The sequence below is a fragment of the Hyperolius riggenbachi genome, chromosome 3 (assembly GCF_040937935.1).
Source record: "Hyperolius riggenbachi isolate aHypRig1 chromosome 3, aHypRig1.pri, whole genome shotgun sequence".
Lineage (NCBI taxonomy): Eukaryota > Metazoa > Chordata > Amphibia > Anura > Hyperoliidae > Hyperolius > Hyperolius riggenbachi.
Genome location: NC_090648.1, coordinates 515,593,814 through 515,614,335, shown reverse-complemented (window position 1 = coordinate 515,614,335; position 20,522 = coordinate 515,593,814). Strand labels below are relative to the sequence as shown.

At 49.4% G+C, this 20,522-nt stretch overlaps 1 protein-coding gene across 1 annotated transcript in view; it reads right to left on the bottom strand.

Annotated features, from left to right (window-relative positions):
• Nucleotides 1–20,522, bottom strand: part of LOC137564491 (E3 ubiquitin-protein ligase RNF213-like) — a 301,009-nt gene that overhangs the window by 38,021 nt on the left and 242,466 nt on the right. Inside the window, exons 46-53 of the mRNA XM_068278409.1 lie at nt 18,856–18,950; nt 15,713–15,872; nt 12,308–12,482; nt 10,374–10,468; nt 9,994–10,251; nt 9,065–9,197; nt 8,021–8,104; nt 7,647–7,827 (exon numbers count right to left, since the gene is read on the bottom strand). Coding sequence (XP_068134510.1) covers nt 7,647–7,827; nt 8,021–8,104; nt 9,065–9,197; nt 9,994–10,251; nt 10,374–10,468; nt 12,308–12,482; nt 15,713–15,872; nt 18,856–18,950 — 1,181 coding nt within the window. The remainder of the gene's footprint in view (nt 1–7,646; nt 7,828–8,020; nt 8,105–9,064; nt 9,198–9,993; nt 10,252–10,373; nt 10,469–12,307; nt 12,483–15,712; nt 15,873–18,855; nt 18,951–20,522) is intronic.

The window sequence follows — 20,522 nt, the reverse complement described above, 5'->3', positions numbered from 1 at the left end:
CTTCTGCTCGGTGTTGGTGTGCGTGGCCAGGGCATAGATGAAGGTGTTGTGCAGAGCTATGAGGTAACTGTGATAGAAGGGGGCTACTTACTTCTGCTCAGTGTTGGTGTGCGTGGCCAGGGCATAGATGAAGGTGTTGTGCAGAGCTATGAGGTAACTGTGATAGAAGGGAAGTACTTACTTCTGCTCGGTGTTGGTGCGCATGGCCAGGGCATAGATAAAGGTGTTGTGCAGAGCTATGAGGTAACTGTGATAGAAGGGAAGTACTTACTTCTGCCCGGTGTTGGTGTGAGTGGCCAGGGCACAGATGAAGCTGTTGTGCAGAGCTATTAGGGAACTGTGATAGAAGGGAAGTACTTACTTCTGCTCGGTGTTGGTGTGCATGGCTAGGGCATAGATGAAGCTGTTGTGCAGAGCTATGAGGTAACTGTGATAGAAGGGAAGTACTTACTTCTGCTCGGTGTTGGTGTGCGTGGCCAGGGCATAGATGAAGCTGTTGTGCAGAGCTATGAGGTCACTGTGATAGAGGGGAAGTACTTACTTCTGCTCGGTGTTGGTGTGCGTGGCCAGGGCATAGATGAAGCTGTTGTGCAGAGCTATGAGGTAACTGTGATAGAAGGGAAGTACTTACTTCTGCTCAGTGTTGGTGTGTGTGGCCAGGGCATAGATGAAGCTGTTGTGCAGAGCTATGAGGTAACTGTGATAGAAGGGAAGTACTTACTTCTGCTCAGTGTTGGTGTGTGTGGCCAGGGCATAGATGAAGCTGTGTTGCAGAGCTATGAGGTAGCTGTGATAGAAGGGAAGTACTTACTTCTGCTCAGTGTTGGTGTGCGTGGCCACGGCATAGATGAAGGTGTTGTGCAGAGCTATGAGGTAACTGTGATAGAAGGGAAGTACTTACTTCTGCTCGGTGTTGGTGTGCGTGGCCACGGCATAGATAAAGGTGTTGTGCAGAGCTATGAGGTAACTGTGATAGAAGGGAAGTACTTACTTCTGCCCGGTGTTGGTGTGAGTGGCCAGGGCACAGATGAAGCTGTTGTGCAGAGCTATTAGGGAACTGTGATAGAAGGGAAGTACTTACTTCTGCTCGGTGTTGGTGTGCATGGCTACGGCATAGATGTAGGTGTTGTGCAGAGCTATGAGGTAACTGTGATAGAAGGGAAGTACTTACTTCTGCTCGGTGTTGGTGTGCGTGGCCAGGGCATAGATGAAGCTGTTGTGCAGAGCTATGAGGTAACTGTGATAGAAGGGAAGTACTTACTTCTGCTCGGTGTTGGTGTGCGTGGCCAGGGCATAGATGAAGCTGTTGTGCAGAGCTATGAGGTCACTGTGATAGAGGGGAAGTACTTACTTCTGCTCGGTGTTGGTGTGCGTGGCCAGGGCATAGATGAAGCTGTTGTGCAGAGCTATGAGGTAACTGTGATAGAAGGGAAGTACTTACTTCTGCTCAGTGTTGGTGTGTGTGGCCAGGGCATAGATGAAGCTGTTGTGCAGAGCTATGAGGTAACTGTGATAGAAGGGAAGTACTTACTTCTGCTCAGTGTTGGTGTGTGTGGCCAGGGCATAGATGAAGCTGTGTTGCAGAGCTATGAGGTAGCTGTGATAGAAGGGAAGTACTTACTTCTGCTCAGTGTTGGTGTGCGTGGCCACGGCATAGATGAAGGTGTTGTGCAGAGCTATGAGGTAACTGTGATAGAAGGGAAGTACTTACTTCTGCTCGGTGTTGGTGTGCGTGGCCACGGCATAGATAAAGGTGTTGTGCAGAGCTATGAGGTAACTGTGATAGAAGGGAAGTACTTACTTCTCCCCGGTGTTGGTGTGAGTGGCCAGGGCACAGATGAAGCTGTTGTGCAGAGCTATGAGGTAGCTGTGATAGAAGGGAAGTACTTACTTCTGCTGTGTTGGTGTGCGTGGCCAGGGCATAGATGAAGCTGTTGTGCAGAGCTATGAGGTAACTGTGATAGAAGGGAAGTACTTACTTCTGCTCGGTGTTGGTGTGCGTGGCCAGGGCATAGATGAAGCTGTTGTGCAGAGCTATGAGGTAACTGTGATAGAAGGGAAGTACTTACTTCTGCTCAGTGTTGGTGTGTGTGGCCAGGGCATAGATGAAGCTGTTGTGCAGAGCTATGAGGTAACTGTGATAGAAGGGAAGTACTAACTTCTGCTCAGTGTTGGTGTGTGTGGCCAGGGCATAGATGAAGCTGTGTTGCAGAGCTATGAGGTAGCTGTGATAGAAGGGAAGTACTTACTTCTGCTCAGTGTTGGTGTGCGTGGCCACGGCATAGATGAAGGTGTTGTGCAGAGCTATGAGGTAACTGTGATAGAAGGGAAGTACTTACTTCTGCTCGGTGTTGGTGTGCGTGGCCACGGCATAGATAAAGGTGTTGTGCAGAGCTATGAGGTAACTGTGATAGAAGGGAAGTACTTACTTCTGCCCGGTGTTGGTGTGAGTGGCCAGGGCACAGATGAAGCTGTTGTGCAGAGCTATTAGGGAACTGTGATAGAAGGGAAGTACTTACTTCTGCTCGGTGTTGGTGTGCATGGCTACGGCATAGATGTAGGTGTTGTGCAGAGCTATGAGGTAACTGTGATAGAAGGGAAGTACTTACTTCTGCTCGGTGTTGGTGTGCGTGGCCAGGGCATAGATGAAGCTGTTGTGCAGAGCTATGAGGTAACTGTGATAGAAGGGAAGTACTTACTTCTGCTCGGTGTTGGTGTGCGTGGCCAGGGCATAGATGAAGCTGTTGTGCAGAGCTATGAGGTCACTGTGATAGAGGGGAAGTACTTACTTCTGCTCGGTGTTGGTGTGCGTGGCCAGGGCATAGATGAAGCTGTTGTGCAGAGCTATGAGGTAACTGTGATAGAAGGGAAGTACTTACTTCTGCTCAGTGTTGGTGTGTGTGGCCAGGGCATAGATGAAGCTGTTGTGCAGAGCTATGAGGTAACTGTGATAGAAGGGAAGTACTTACTTCTGCTCAGTGTTGGTGTGTGTGGCCAGGGCATAGATGAAGCTGTGTTGCAGAGCTATGAGGTAGCTGTGATAGAAGGGAAGTACTTACTTCTGCTCGGTGTTGGTGTGCGTGGCCACGGCATAGATGAAGGTGTTGTGCAGAGCTATGAGGTAACTGTGATAGAAGGGAAGTACTTACTTCTGCCCGGTGTTGGTGTGAGTGGCCAGGGCACAGATGAAGCTGTTGTGCAGAGCTATTAGGGAACTGTGATAGAGGGGAAGTACTTACTTCTGCTCGGTGTTGGTGTGCGTGGCCAGGGCATAGATGAAGCTGTTGTGCAGAGCTATGAGGTAACTGTGATAGAAGGGAAGTACTTACTTCTGCTCGGTGTTGGTGTGCGTGGCCACGGCATAGATGAAGGTGTTGTGCAGAGCTATGAGGTAACTGTGATAGAAGGGAAGTACTTACTTCTGCTCGGTGTTGGTGTGCGTGGCCAGGGCATAGATGAAGCTGTTGTGCAGAGCTATGAGGTAACTGTGATAGAAAGGAAGTACTTACTTCTGCTCGGTGTTGGTGTGCGTGGCCAGGGCATAGATGAAGCTGTTGTGCAGAGCTATGAGGTAGCTGTGATAGAAGGGAAGTACTTACTTCTGCTCGGTGTTGGTGTGCGTGGCCAGGGCATAGATGAAGCTGTTGTGCAGAGCTATGAGGTAACTGTGATAGAAGAGAAGTACTTACTTCTGCTCGTTGTTGGTGTGCGTGGCCAGGACATAGATGAAGCTGTTGTGCAGAGCTATGAGGCAACTGTGATAGAAGGGAAGTACTTACTTCTGCTCGGTGTTGGTGTGTGTGGCCAGGGCATAGATGAAGCTGTTGTGCAGAGCTATGAGGTAACTGTGATAGAAGGGAAGTACTTACTTCTGCTCGGTGTTGGTGTGCGTGGCCAGGGCATAGATGAAGCTGTTGTGCAGAGCTATGAGCTAACTGTGATAGAAGGGAAATACTTACTTCTGCTCGGTGTTGGTGTGCGTGGCCAGGGCATAGATGAAGCTGTTGTGCAGAGCTATGAGGTAACTGTGATAGAAGGGAAGTACTTACTTCTGCTCTGTGTTGGTGTGCGTGGCCAGGGCATAGATGAAGCTGTTGTGCAGAGCTATGAGGTAACTGTGATAGAAGGGAAGTACTTACTTCTGCTTGGTGTTGGTGTGGGTGGCCACGGCATAGATGAAGCTGTTGTGCAGAGCTATGAGGTAACTGTGATAGAAGGGAAGTACTTACTTCTGCTCGGTGTTGGTGTGTGTGGCCACGGCATAGATGAAGCTGTTGTGCAGAGCTATGAGGTAACTGTGATAGAAGGGAAGTACTTACTTCTGCTCGGTGTTGGTGTGCGTGGCCAGGGCATAGATGAAGCTGTTGTGCAGAGCTATGAGGTAGCTGTGATAGAAGGGAAGTACTTACTTTTGCTCGGTGTTGGTGTGCGTGGCCAGGGCATAGATGAAGGTGTTGTGCAGAGCTATGAGGTAACTGTGATAGAAGGGAAGTACTTCTGCTCGGTGTTGGTGTGCGTGGCCAGGGCATAGATGAAGCTGTTGTGCAGAGCTATGAGGTAGCTGTGATAGAAGGGAAGTACTTACTTCTGCTCGGTGTTGGTGTGCGTGGCCAGGGCATAGATGACGCTGTTGTGCAGAGCTATGAGGTAACTGTGATAGAAGGGAAGTACTTACTTCTGCTCGGTGTTGGTGTGCGTGGCCAGGGCATAGATGAAGCTGCTGTGCAGAGCTATGAGGTAACTGTGATAGAAGGGAAGTACTTACTTCTGCTCAGTGTTGGTGTACGTGGCCACGGCATAGATGAGGCTGTTGTGCAGAGCTATGAGGTAACTGTGATAGAAGGGAAGTACTTACTTCTGCTCGGTGTTGGTGTGCGTGGCCACGGCATAGATGAAGCTGCTGTGCAGAGCTATGAGGTAGCTGTGATAGAAGGGAAGTACTTACTTCTGCTCGGTGTTGGTGTGCGTGGCCACGGCATAGATGAAGCTGTTGTGCAGAGCTATGAGGTAACTGTGATAGAAGCGAAGTACTTACTTCTGCTCGGTGTTGGTGTGCGTGGCCAGGGCATAGATGAAGCTGTTGTGCAGAGCTATGAGGTAACTGTGATAGAAGGGAAGTACTTACTTCTGCTCGGTGTTGGTGTGTGGGGCCAGGGCATAGATGAAGCTGTTGTGCAGAGCTATGAGGTAACTATGATAGAAGGGAAGTACTTACTTCTGCTCGGTGTTGGTGTGTGGGGCCTGGGCATAGATGAAGCTGTTGTGCAGAGCTATGAGGTAGCTGTGATAGAAGGGAAGTACTTACTTCTGCTCGGTGTTGGTGTGCGTGGCCACGGCATAGATGAAGCTGTTGTGCAGAGCTTTGAGGTAGCTGTGAAAGAAGGGAAGTACTTACTTCTGCTCGGTGTTGGTGTGCGTGGCCACGGCATAGATGAAGCTGTTGTGCAGAGCTATGAGGTAGCTGTGATAGAAGGGAAGTACTTACTTCTGCTCGGTGTTGGTGTGTGGGGCCAGGGCATAGATGAAGCTGTTGTGCAGAGCTATGAGGTAGCTGTGATAGAAGGGAAGTACTTACTTCTGCTCGGTGTTGGTGTGCGTGGCCACGGCATAGATGAAGCTGTTGTGCAGAGCTATGAGGTAACGGTGATAGAAGGGAGCTACTTACTTCTGCTCGGTGTTGGTGTGCGTGGCCAGGGCATAGATGAGGCTGTTGTGCAGAGCTATGAGGTAACTGTGATAGAAGGGAAGTACTTACTTCTGCTCGGTGTTGGTGTGCGTGGCCACGGCATAGATGAAGCTGCTGTGCAGAGCTATAAGGTAGCTGTGATAAAAGGGAAGTACTTACTTCTGCTCGGTGCTGGTGTGCGTGGCCAGGGCATAGATGAAGCTGTTGTGCAGAGCTATGAGGTAACTGTAGTACAAGGGAAGTACTTCTGCTCGGTGTTGGTGTGCGTGGCCAGGGCATAGATGAAGCTGCTGTGCAGAGCTATGAGGTAACTGTGATAGAAGGGAAGTACTTACTTCTGCTCGGTGTTGGTGTGCGTGGCCAGGGCATAGATGAAGCTGTTGTGCAGAGCTATGAGGTAACTGTAGTACAAGGGAAGTACTTCTGCTCGGTGTTGGTGTGCGTGGCCACGGCATAGATCAAGCTGTTGTGCAGAGCTATGAGGTAACTGTGATAGAAGGGAAGTACTTACTTCTGCTAGGTGTTGGTGTGCATGGCCAGGGCATAGATGAAGCTGTTGTGCAGAGCTATGAGGTAACTGTGATAGAAGGGAAGTACTTACTTCTGCTCGGTGTTGGTGTGCATGGTCAGGGCATAGATGAAGCTGTTGTGCAGAGCTATGAGGTAGCTGTGATAGAAGGGAAATACTTACTTCTGCTCTGTGTTGGTGTGCGTGGCCAGGGCATAGATGAAGCTGTGTTGTGCAGAGCTATGAGGTAACTGTGATAGAAGGGAAATACTTACTTCTGCTCTGTGTTGGTGTGCGTGGCCAGGGCATAGATGAAGCTGTGTTGTGCAGAGCTATGAGGTAACTGTGATAGAAGGGAAGTACTTACTTCTGCCCGGTGTTGGTGTGCGTGGCCAGGGCATAGATGAGGCTGTTGTGCAGAGCTATGAGGTAACTGTGATAGAAGGGAAGTACTTACTTCTGCTCTGTGTTGGTGTGCGTGGCCAGGGCATAGATGAAGCTGTGTTGTGCAGAGCTATGAGGTAACTGTGATAGAAGGGAAGTACTTACTTCTGCTCGGTGTTGGTGTGCGTGGCCAGGACATAGATGAGGCTGTTGTGCAGAGCTATGAGGTAACTGTGATAGAAGGGAAGTACTTACTTCTGCTCAGTGTTGGTGTGCGTGGCCAGGACATAGATGAGGCTGTTGTGCAGAGCTATGAGGTAACTGTGATAGAAGGGGAGTACTTACTTCTGCTCGGTGTTGGTGTGCGTGGCCAGGGCATAGATGAAGCTGTTGTGCAGAGCTATGAGGTAACTGTGATAGAAGGGAAGTACTTACTTTTGCTCGGTGTTGGTATGCGTGGCCAGGGCATGGATGAAGCTGTGGTGCTGAGCTATGTAGTAACTGTAGTATAAGGGAACTACTTACTTCTGCTCAGTGTTGGTGTGTGTGGCCAGGGCATAGATGAAGCTGTTGTGCAGAGCTATGAGGTAACTGTGATAGAAGGGAAGTACTTACTTCTGCTCGGTGTTGGTGTGTGTGGCCAGGGCATAGATGAAGCTGTTGTGCAGAGCTATAAGGTAGCTGTGATAGAAGGGAAGTACTTACTTCTGCTCGGTGTTGGTGTGCATGGCCACGGCATAGATGAAGCTGTTGTGCAGAGCTATGAGGTAACTGTGATAGAAGGGGGGGTACTTACTTCTGCTCGGTGTTGATGTGAGTGGCCAGGGCATAGATGAAGCTGCTGTGCAGAGCTATCAGGTAACTGTGATAGAAGAGAGCTACTTACTTCTGCTCGGTGTTGGTGTGCGTGGCCAGGGCATAGATGAAGCTGTTGTGCAGAGCTATGAGGTAACTGTGATAGAAGGGAAGTACTTACTTCTGCTCAGTGTTGGTGTGCGCCGCCAGGGCATAGATGAGGCTGTTGTGCAGAGCTATGAGGTAACTGTAATAGAAGGGGGGGCTACTTACTTCTGCTCGGTGTTGGTGTGCGTGGCCAGGGCATAGATGAAGCTGTTGTGCAGAGCTATAAGGTAGTTGCTGAGGGCGGTGGCACACAGACCCTTTCCCTGCCGCCGAGGAAGAAGTAACTCAAAGTTGCTGTCCAGGCTGAGGACCTCCTCACACAGGTCTTCTGGCAGCTTTATTTCACCTAGAACATTACCACAAAGGCAGAATAACTGAAGAGAAATAACTGTAACTTATGTATGAAACGGTGCAGGACGGCATCTCAGCACTGCGGTTTGTGGCAGGTTTCTACTTTAAATCGATCAATCGCTTCACTGACGCTCACCGAGAGAACCAATCAGAAACAATGACAGGAGACGCCTCGTCGCACAACTCACCATTTGTCCGCAAGGAGAGCCGGAGATGGTTCCAAGCCAGCAGAAACTCTTCAATACGTTTCTGAAACATGTTCTGCGCTCCACCTGTGCAACAAAGCGCAAGAAAGGCTCCTTAGAAGGTCCAGACACATTTACTTTTAAGATGTTTTATTTTTTATAAATAAACAAGTAAAAGAAATGGATTCTGAACTGAAATAAACTGAGCAGTTTTATCTAGAGGCTTTCTCCCAAAGGACAATCCGAGATTCCCACTCTTTGATTTTGTGTTTAAAAGCCAAAAATACAAGTTTAATGTCTTTATTTTCATAGCTGAATGACACGGTTTATAATGTTTTACAGTTCTCATGTAGAACTATATATCTTTTTCATCACCTCTCAGAAGTAGTCCCATACTAGAGACCTGCGTGGGTTTAATTTTTCAGACCCGCACCTACAGCTTCCGCTACCCGCACCCAACTTGCAACCTGATTAAATAAAAATGGGTACCCGAACCCGACCCGCATTTTGGGTAACCTGCAGGTACCTGCGCTGATGCCCTATGCAGATCTAATTTTTCAGACCCTCACCTGCAGCCCCGCTACCCGCACCCAGCCTGCAACCTGCTTTCTGGTGAATCTGGTACCCACACCCGACCCGCAACTCAATAAAAATCAAAACGGGTACCCGAACCCGACCCGCATTTCTGGTAAACTGCAGGTACCTGACTAGATGCAGGCCTCTAGTCTATACTATGCAGGGGTTTTATAATTACAGAGTACATAGTCATGTCACTGACTGTCCTCAGAGGAGCTCACACTCTAATCCTACCATAGTCATATGGTAATCCTGATCTAGGGCCAATTTATGAGAAAGCTAATTAACTTATTTGTATGTTTTTGGAATGTGAGAGGAAACCAGACTGCCTGGAGGAAACCCACACAGACACGGTAAGAACATACAAACTCTATGCAGATATTTCCCTGGCTGGGTCCCAGCACTACAAGGCGAGAGGCTATGCAAGTTTTGTAAATACCAGTAAACATGCATATAATATTTATCATGTACCGGGTTTTAAGCTGTCTAGGAAATCTCTGATGGTTTTATTGTTGAAGTCTTCGTAGTTCTGGAACTTCTTCACCAGATCTCGCTGAAGTTTCAAAATATTTGGTAGGAACTTCACCATCTGAAGCTCAGTTTCCTGCAAAAATTATAATAAAAATACAAAATCAGTGACAAACAAGCCATCCATCATCTGTGGACACGTTATAAAATGCAGATATGCCGACATCAAACCAACAAGCAAAGATGATTAGTGTAGATGTTTGTCTTACCATACTGAGAACAACAGCAAGGCCGGGAACCTCCAGAGTAGAGGCAGGGTGTGCAGGATCCTGTACCACCACAATTACTGGACAGTGTGTCCATCATATGACCGTGTGTGATGACATGGACCTACCTTCACCAGGAGCTTCCAGAGTAGAGGCAGGGTGTGCAGGATCCTGTACCACCACCAATACTGGACAGTGTGTCCATCATATGACCGTGTGTGATGACATGGACCTACCTTCTCCAGGAACCTCCAGAGTAGAGTGTTTAGAATCTTGTACCACCACAATTACTGGACAGTGTGTCCATCATATCACCATGTTTCATGACATGGACCTACCTTCTCCAGGAACTTCCAGAGTAGAGGAGGGTTGTGTGTCCATCATATGACCATGTGTGATGACATGGACCTACCTTCTCCAGGAACCTCCAGAGTAGAGGAGGGGTGTGCAGGATCCTGTACCACCACCATTACTGGACAGTGTGTCCATCATATGACCGTGTGTGCATCATATGACCGTGTGTCATGACATGGAACTACCTTCTCCAAGAACCTCCAGAGTAGAGGCAGGGTGTGCAGGATCCTGTACCACCACAATTACTGGACAGTGTGTCCATCATATGACCGTGTGTGCATCATATGACCGTGTGTCATGACATGGACCTACCTTCTCCAGGAACTTCCAGAGTAGAGGCAGGGTGTCCTTCCCATCCTTCTGCTGGACAATATGCAGTAAGTACTCAATGGAGATGCGCTCTCTGCAGCTCCAGACCTTGGAGCAATGTACATGACTGTTCAGAGGTAATTCCATTCTGTCTTGGCTGATCACTGGGTCACCATAGACCACCTTCACTACTGGGTTGGAGCTGATCCTCTCATCTCGGCTGATGTAGTTGTTCACAGCTGCCAGGTCCTTGTCTAGGCTCTGGATGTAAAGAAACTTATTTTCACAAATACAGCAATTTGCACCGTGGATAAGACAAAGGTCAAAGTTGAAGTTTATTTGCTGTGAAAAAGCTAGCCATATATCACAACCATTCTTCTTACCCTCAGCACGGGGTCAATCACCACCGATACAAAGTGCTTCTCCCAGTTGTCTCTGTGTTGCTTTGCTGACCAAACTTCATCAAAGTTGACAGGCCCTGTAGGTGCAGAGCCAAGATTTCAAATGTTGCATTTGAGATTTCTACCTTACCTTAAAATACTTTAACTGTATTAAATACTCTAGTCTGAATCCAAATCCAGTCCAGAGCTAAATCCAGCAACGTGATGCAGTTGCCACATGTAGGTCAGCAATATAATATCAGAAGTGTACTTTGATGATATCTTTATCTAACAGATCTCTACCATGCAATAGTGCTGACTGAATAATTGCCTGCACCATTGGCTGATGGGAAATTTTCTAAAGCCTAGTTTTCTCTGCTCACTCTAGCCTGCTGCTTCTGCTTACACACTCACGCCACTTTACAAAAGAGACAGGGAAGAAGAGCTTTGGTTGTACAATCCCTATGCAGGCTAGACCAAGCAGCAGGTCCATGCAAGCTTTTATTCTTTAGCCATTAAAGGTAACATTTGATTGTTGTGAGCAGATTCTATCTGGTTCAGTTTTGCTGCCCTGCATAGGAAAACGGAGTCATACTGAGTCTAGGTACACGGTTAGGGTCCTCCCTTCTCAAAATCCTGGTCAGTAACCTTGAAGCTAACCATTCAAGCCACATACACAGGCTCAACAAAAGTCTTTTAAATGCAGTTATGAAACAACTTTAAGAAGTTGGACAACTTTTGTCAAGATGACAAGGTCTTGTCGTCTTGACAAAAGTTGTCCAACTTCTTATAAGAGGTGACCAATGACTGATTACAGTCTTCACCGTTGGGGGTCACTGGAGCTTAAAGTGGACATAAAGTGGGGGAAAATTTGAGTTTAGCTTAAATGGAGCTTTTTCCAGCCCGCTGTAGTACTTCAGGTCCCTCATGGTCCTCCTCATCTGCTCTCTTATGCCCCTCCAAAATCTCACTGACTGAACAAGATGCAGGATACTACGCATGCACGGCCTTGGCTGTGCGCATCCTCCATTGTGCTCATGCAGCCAGGAGCGTAACTGTGTGTGCACAGAACGCCCCCGGCTATGTAAGCGAGATCGAGGAGGCATGGCCAGGGCTGTGCAAGCGCAGCAGCCCACGACTGGTCCGGTTGGGAAGCTTTCGGAGGGACACAGCAGCACAACTGAGCAGAGTGGGAGGATGTGAGGGACCTACAGGACTATAGAGTGCTGGAAGAGGCCACAGGTAAGTTACACTTAAAGGGATACTGTAGGGGGGTCGGGGGAAAATGAGTTGAACTTACCCGGGGCTTCTAATGGTCCCCCGCAGGCATCCTGTGCCCGCGCAGCCACTCACTGATGCTCCGGCCCCGCCTCTGGTTCACTTCTGGAATTTCTGACATTAAAGTCAGAAAACCCCTGCGCCTGCGTTGCCGTGCCCTCGCTCCCGCTGATGTCACCAGGAGCGTACTGCGCAGACACAGACCATACTGGGCTTGTGCTATACACTCCTGGTGACATCAGCGGAAGCGAGGACACGGCAACGCAGGCGCAGGGGTTTTCTGACTTTAAAGTCAGAAATTCCAGAAGTGAGCCAGAGGCGGTGCCGAAGCGTCGGTGAGTGGCTGCGCGGGCACAGGATGTCTGCGGGGGACCATTAGAAGCCACGAGTAAGTTCAACTCATTTTCCCCCGACCCCCCTACAGTATTCCTTTAACTTTTATCCGATTTGGAGTTCACTTTAAGTAATTACAGTTCCTTTGCTTGACAAAAAGACTGGAAGCAGTAGGCAGCTGTCAATTTGAGACTGATGGTGATGAATTTAGTGCTGATCCTGTGCACCATCCAGCCGCTTGCTAGTGCTCGGCAGGGGCACTGGAGAGGCAGATCTTCCAGACTCCCACCAAGACTTTACAACAAGGCAATCCTACAGAAACTTACACTGCCCCGGCTGTTGTGGCTGAAGCATCTGCCGCAGGACAAGATGGACGACGGTCGTTGTGTCATCGGCACTTTTCCCAAGACTGGTCCTCAGATACTGCAGATCTCTCTCTATGTGGTGGAGGAGGAAATTTGATGCGTTTGGAACCGGTGGCTTCACGATCTGTGTAAGATTCTAAAAGGAGGACAAATCCGTGTATACAATCAGGTCTATAAATATTTGGATAGAGACCACTTTTTATAATTTTTGGTTTGGGGCAGCGGGGATTTGGGGCAGCGGGGATTTGGGGCGGGTGGGGTTGGGTATCGGGAATAATGGGGGGGGGGGGGGGGGGATGTTATGTATTGGGGATTATGGTTGGGGGGGGGGACCGTTAGGTTTGCTCATTTGGGAAGAGAGGGGGATCACATATGGAACATCAGGGGTGCTGCAAATTTAGATGAAAGCTCCGCCCCAAACCTGATAAAATATCAGTGAGGGCCATTTTCTACTGCACTACGATTCAGCAAAATCGTAAAACGCTAGCGATTTTTAAATCGCTGGGGGTGGTACTTTAACATAGGAATCAGGGTAGGTATTTACCGTGATTTGATTTTTTACAAAGCGCAATCGCTTTCTGGAGCAATTCCCTTAACTAAATTAATGAAAAATCGCAATCACTGCCGTGTAGTGATTGTGATTGATAGTGGAAAAGGTCCCTGAAATGCAGCTACCGACAGTGACGGCTCCAGGAATTTTTTTTAGTGGGTGCTATGCAGGTGCTGGACCAATTTCCGGGGTAGCTGATGACCTGCAGCAAAAATTGGGTGTGGCTAAACAAATGGGCGTGACCATGACCGGATGAGGGCGGAGCTAACTGTAATTTAAAAGTGCAACACAAAGATAGTGGGCCCAAGTTTTGGTGACCCTTTCCCCAGAAAATTCACATAATTGTGCAGGTTTTCTCAAGAAAATACACCTAATGTGAGCAGATTTGCCCAAAAAACACTTTAAATCATGTCGGCAGATTTGCCCAGAAAATACGTTCAGTCCTGTCGGCAGATTTGCAATCTCATTGGCAGAAGATTTCCCCACAAATGCAATCTCTTTGGCAGAAGATTTCCCCACAAATGCAATCTCATTGGCAGAAGATTTCCCCACAAATGCAATCTCATTGGCAGAAGATTTCCCCACAAATGCAATCTCATTGGCAGAAGATTTCCCCACAAATGCAATCTCATTGGCAGAAGATTTCCCCACAGATGCAATCTCATTGGCAGACGATTTCCCCACAGATGCAATCTCATTGGCAGAAGATTTCCCCACAGATGCAATCTCATTGGCAGAAGATTTCCCCACAGATGCAATCTCATTGGCAGAAGATTTCCCCACAAATGCAATCTCATTGGCAGACGATTTCCCTACAAATGTATTCTCATTGGCAGAAGATTTCCCCACAGATGCAATCTCATTGGCAGAAGATTTCCCCAGTGGCACTCACACACTGCTGGCTGCCTCTGGCTGTCTGTGACCACGGCGGGCGGCGGCACTCACTGTGCTGGCTGTGCTGCTGGCTCTCTCAGAGAGGCTCTGGCTGTGTCTGTGTGACGGTGACCATGGACTCGGCGGCACTCACTGTGCTGGCTGCGCTGCTGGCTCTCTCAGAGAGGCTCTGGCTGTGTGACGGTGACCGCGGGCGGGCGGCTCGGCGGCACTCACTCTGCTGGCTCTGGCTTGCTTAGGCCTAGGCTGGCTGAGTATGGCTGCGGCTGCCTGGCTCGCATTGTCTGCTCCTCCCCTCGTCAGCCGGGCCAACTTGCGTCAGTTGGGGCAGCCTTTTCCCGCGGTGCGGCGTGCGCCGACGTCTACGTGTGACGTGACTAACGTCAGTCACGTCACTCTCTATTGCGGAGATGGAGATCCGCCAGGGGGTGCTAATAGGGTGCTTGGAGAATTTTAGGGGGTGCTTCAGCACCCCAAAGCACCCCCCTGGCGCCGCCCATGGCTACCGATATTCTACCACTGGCCTTAGCCAGCCCAGTGCTAAAATCAACCAGCGTTCAAAACCAGTGTACCCCGAGGAAGACACAGGGAGTGTGGTCAGGCAAAGTAAAGATTTTCAGTTTCAAAACTGTACTGCTGATAAGAAACTTTCAAGCGTGAACGTTTTGATTACCTACAGAGAGACTTCCAGACAGCAGAAGTCCAGAATATGGGTTGTAGTTCTCGATGCCGCACTAAACTATGCAGCTGTTCACACACTATTCCTGCACCCCTCCTTCTGTACTGCAGCCAAAGAGATCAGCACGACAGCCAGGCAACTGGTATTGTTTAAAAGGAAATAAATATGGCAGCCTCATTGTCCCTCTCACTTTTGGTGTCATTTAAAGGAAACCTGAGATCTAAATATTACGGTATTTATACTTACCCTTCCTCCAGCCCCATGAGGACCGTGGGCTCTCGCTGTCCTCCCTAGTCGCTCCGTTGTCACGTGGTTGCCTCCGGTATTTTCTTCCATTGACCTCCTCTGCACATGCGCAGCTCAGTCACGTGCCCCCATTGCGCTCTCACGACCAAGAGCACTCTGCAGTAGTACTGCGCAGATGCAGAACGCTCCAGGAGAGCCAGAAGGGTTTGCGGGGCCAGGCCACACATGCGCAGAACACCATGACTGGCCCCGACTGAAGAAGATACCAGAGGCAATTCTGGGACAACGGAGCGACCGGGAAGGACAGCGAGGGAGCCCGCGGTTCTCATGGGGCTGGAGGAAGCCCTGGGTAGGTATAAATATGGCACAGTGACCACCTCAGCTACACTTTAAGCAAAAACCTGTAAGAAAGATCATAACACAATGCTTGCAGCTGTAATACAGACATGGTCAGCTGTGCAAAATACCAATCCATAAACAAAACAAGTGGAAATCCTTTGACATATAATAACCTGCATGTAAGTGCTGGAAACTATTACTTTGCATGCAAACCAGGGCTGTGGAGTCGGATTCGAAGCAATTTTGGGTACCTGGAGTCGGAGGTGGAGTCAATGGTTTCATAAAGTGAGAAATCAGAGTTGGAGTCAGATGATTTTTGTACCGATTCCGCAGCCCTGATGCAAACAGTGAATGCAGTTTGTGTAGCTGTTTATGCATTTTCTGAGCTCAGAATCTCACTTACTCGATGCTTGTTGCGCTAGAGTGACTGATGACTGATCAACATCACTGCTTGGAAACAAAGACGGGAGACCCGGAAACAGAAAGAAAACCTGATCTTCAGAGAGACAGAGTCAGCCAGCAAGAAGAGAGCTCCTTTACAGAGGGACAGAGAATGTCAAGGCAGAGTTAGAAGAACAGAAATGAAATAAGGAGAAGCAGATAAGCTGGAGGAGACAGAGAAGGTTTGGACTGTGTGGCTATTGTATTGGTTTTATACCTGTCCGTCCGCCTCTATGCCCAGAAGCATGGACAGATGTGTGAACATTCTCATTAAGATGAACGCAGGAGCGGCTATGCCTCGGTCTGGAGTGACGGTCGGGCCTTGGCGGTGCGGATCTCCGAGCACATGTCCAGTCTGCGTCCGGTCAACAATCTGTCTGTTATAAAACAAGCAATAGCAATGAACAACATCCTCTGCCACAGCGGGCAATGTAGTGTAGGGCGGCCCTGTAATAGTCATGCTGGGAACTAATAGTATCAGGAATATAATTTATAATGATAATATACTCTTCCTTCCGGTTTATATTTAAGACAGTGTTTGGAAGCTTTTTTTTTTGTTTGTTTTTAAATCTTTTTATTGTGGCGCAAAGAAATATATGCATACAGTACATCGTACACTTGACAAAAGTTTTTTTTTTTTTTTTGAACAAACACAACCTGTATTGTGAAAGTTTAGCATTCCAACCAGCACAAGACATCACAAATCAAGAATGACATGGTGGACGTTATGGTGGCCATACATGGTACAATTTTTTCATACAATCTTTCCATTTCTATGTAATATGAGGGAACTGCCTAAATTATCCTTTCAGTATATTCACTTAATTTACCCTTATACTACATAGAAATGGTAAGATTGTATGAAAAAATTGTACCATGTATGGCCACCATTACAGAAGGGACAGACACAGTAACAAATCTTACATGACTTCTGCATACCGGTATACAGTAAATGACACAAAAGGGAAACCAAGAGCCCACGATAGTGTAGTAAGTTATGTTACAGAGGTTGGGTATTTAAGGTGAATGATATATACATCTATATTGGAGGTTGGGGAGATTAGATCTGACCACACTCAGGTTAAGAAGGCGGTCTCTGTAGATCGGAAAAACGATTTAGGTCTGTCAGGAAGCCAAGCGTCTCTGTGACAGAGGAACTTGACTTACTGACTGACCTGAAAAAATTGTTTTGCTCCAATAACTGCCTGATGAAGCAGGATTGTACCTGCTAAACGCGTTGCACCATGGAGTGTTTGAACAAAGCTATTTGTTGATAAACTCAACAGAATTGTGTCTATTGATTTGGGAGGTTAAGTCCACCACTGCCTCCTCTGTTAAATAGTTATATTTTATACTTGTACTGGTGCCTCTGTTCCTACCTACAGTTTCTGTATATAAGTGGTTCAGGCCACGGTAGCCTGGGAAGCCACGGTAGCTACAGAGCATCAGACATAAAACAAAGCAAAGAGTTCCACAGGAAACAGAGAAGAGCATGTTTACCTGATAGGTGGAGTGCATAGCCATTCATGAGTTACTATAGGCTATGGATCCATCAAGGGATTCCCAACATCCAGGGCCTATCGCTCTCCAGATCTATCCCAGACCTTATGGGATCTGGCAGAAGCACCTCTATGAATATTGGAAGCACTCGGGGACGTGGCTGCTTTGAAAGCCTTCCGAGAGCTCCCAAAGGCACCGACAGGTGGTGGGACAGCGGCGGACCTAAGGACAGGACTGGGGGGTGGGGGAGTGGGGGTCTATGGGATCCAGAGGCCTCCCCCTACATAGGTGAGTATAATTTTTCAATTTGCTTCAGTTCGTGTGCTGGCTGCACAGTGTGCTGGTGAAGGGCTCTGCCTCGGACACAGGAGACCTCCGTTCTTCCTGTTCAGTAAGCTAGCACGTATTCAGTAAGGAAACCTTGGGCAAGTCTCCCTAACACTGCTACTGCCTACTGGGTGTGCCTAACGGCTGTAGCTCTGGCCTAATGCTGGGTACACACTATGAGATTTTTGGTCGATTTACTGTCAGATCGATTATTTCCAACATGTCCGATTTGCTTTCCGATTGATTTCCGAGCATTTTCCGATCAATTTCCTATTAAAGTTAACGGAAATCGATTGGAAAGCAAATCGGACATGTTGGAAATAATCGATCTGACGGTAAATCAACCATAAAATCTCATAGTGTGTACCCAGCATTACACTGCTACTGCCTATAGAGTGCCCCCTAGTGGCTGCAGCTCTGGCCTAACACTGCTACTGCCTATAGAGCGCCCCCTAGTGGCTGCAGCTCTGGCCTAACACTGCTACTGCCTATATAGCGCCCCCTAGTGGCTGCAGCTCTGGCCTAACACTGCTACTGCCTATAGAGCGCCCCCTAGTGGCTGCATCTCTATCCTAACACTACTACTGCCTATAGAACGCCCCCTAGTGGCTGCAGTTCTGGCCTAACACTGGTAATGCCTATAGAGCGCCCCCTAGTGGCTGCAGCTCTGGCCTAACACTGCTACTGTCTATAGAGCGCCCCTAGTGGCTGCAGCTCTGGCCTAACACTGCTACTGCCTATAGAGCCCCCCCAGTGGCTGCAGCTCTGCCCTAACACTGCTACTGCCTATAGAGCGCCCCCTAGTGGCTGCAGCTCCGGCCTAACACTGCTACTGCCTATAGAGCGGCCCCTAGTGGCCGCAGCTCCGGCCTAACACTGCTACTGCCTATAGAGCCCCCCTAGTGGCTGCAGCTCTGGCCTAACACTGCTACTACCTATAGAGTGCCCCCTAGTGGCTGCAGCTCCGGCCTAACACTGCTACTGCCTATAGAGCGCCCCCTAGTGGCTGCAGCTCTGGCCTAACACTGCTACTGCCTATAGAGTGCCCCCTAGTGGCTGCAGCTCTGGCCTAACACTGCTACTGCCTATAGAGCACCCCCTAGTGGCTGCAGCTCTGACCTAACACTGCTACTGCCTATAGAGTGCCCCCTAGTGGCTGCAGCTCTGGCCTAACACTGCTACTGCCTATAGAGTGCCCCCTAGTGGCTGCAGCTCTGGCCTAACACTGCTACTGCCTATAGAGCGCCCCCTAGTGGCTGTAGCTCCGGCCTAACACTGCTACTGCCTATAGAGTGCCCCCTAGTGGCTGCAGCTCTGGCGCTATGAGTCTGCGAGGAGAAAAGCGCGATATAAATGTTATTTGTCTTGTCTATGCTTAAAGCAGCTGATAATGATACACGCAGACATAAGCAATGTTCAGGCTAATACCATCTGGTTTAGGGTAAGTTGCACGGTAAAGCTGGTGTGAGAAAAGCCACCATTTATCAGTAAAATACCATCACAGGTCCACTTTACAATGAATGAAGAACTTACTGAACCACTTGGAATCCTTGCTGCGCTCTGTGCTGCAATCCCCCGACATCAGCACCGCAGTCCAGGCACCGGGCGGTCTGCATCGGCTTACCGCACTGTATGGAGATGACCACAGGTTCACAATGCTTATAATAATCACTGCAGAGCAGGGGTGTCAAACTCAAATACAAAGTAGGCCGAAATTGTACACTGGGACCAACCTCAATGTCTCCTGGCCACCTTCCTCACTTATAAAGGTCCCTGGTGTCTAGTGGTCCTCCCTCCCCTATACAGTTCTCTGGTGTCTAGTGGTCCTCCCTCCCCTATACAGTTCCCTGATGTCTAGAGACCCCCACCCTCCCCTATACAGTTCCCTGGTGTCTAGAGACCCCCAGCCTCTCCTATACAGTTCCCTGGTGTCTAGAGACCCCCACCCTCCCCTATACAGTTCCCTGGTGTCTAGAGACCCCCAGCCTCCCCTATACAGTTCCCTGGTGACTAGAGACCCCCAGCCTCCCCTATACAGTTCCCTGGTGTCTAGAGACCCCCACCCTCCCCTATACAGTTCCCTGTTGTCTAGAGACCCCCACCCTCCCCTATACAGTTCCCTGGTGTATAGAGACCCCCACCCTCCCCTATACAGTTACCTGGCGTCTAGTGTCCCCCCTCCCTCCCCTATACAGTTCCCTGGTGTCTAGCGACCCCCACCCTCCCCTATACAGTTCCCTGGTGTCCAGTGATTTCCTCCTCTCTCCCCTATACAGTTCCCTGGTGTCTAGAGACCCCCAGCCTCCCCTATACAGTTCCCTGGTGTCTAGCGACCCCCACCCTCCCCTATACAGTTCCCTGGTGTCCAGTGATTTCCTCCTCCCTCTCCTATACAGTTCCCTGGTGTCTAGAGACCCCCAGCCTCCCCTATACAGTTCCCTGGTGTCTAGAGACCCCCTCCCTCCCCTATACAGTTCCCTGGTGTGTAGAGACCCCCACCCTCCCCTATACAGTTCCCTGGTGTCTAGTGGCCCCCACCCTCCCCTATACAGTTCCCTGGTGTGTAGAGACCCCCACCCTCCCCTATACAGTTCCCTGGTGTCTAGTGGCCCCCACCCTCCCCTATACAGTTCCCTGGCGTCTAGAGACCCCCACCCTCCCCTATTCAGTTCCCTGGTGTCTAGAGACCCCCACCCTCCCCTATACAGTTCCCTGGTGTCTAGTGGCCCCCACCCTCCCCTATACAGTTCCCTGGTGTCTAGAGACCCCCTCCCTCCCCTATACAGTTCCCTGGTGTGTAGAGACCCCCACCCTCCCCTATACAGTTCCCTGGTGTCTAGTGGCCCCCACCCTCCCCTATACAGTTCCCTGGTGTGTAGAGACCCCCACCCTCCCCTATACAGTTCCCTGGCGTCTAGAGACCCCCACCCTCCCCTATACAGTTCCCTGGTGTCTAGAGACCCCCACCCTCCCCTATACAGTTCCCTGGTGTCTAGAGACCCCCACCCTCCCCTATACAGTTCCCTGGTGTCTAGAGACCCCCAGCCTCCTCTATGCAGTTACCTGGCGTCTAGAGACCCCCACCCTCCCCTATACAGTTCCCTGGCGTCTAGAGACCCCCACCCTCCCCTATACAGTTCCCTGGCGTCTAGAGACCCCAGACCCCCACCCTCCCCTATACAGTTCCCTGGCGTCTAGAG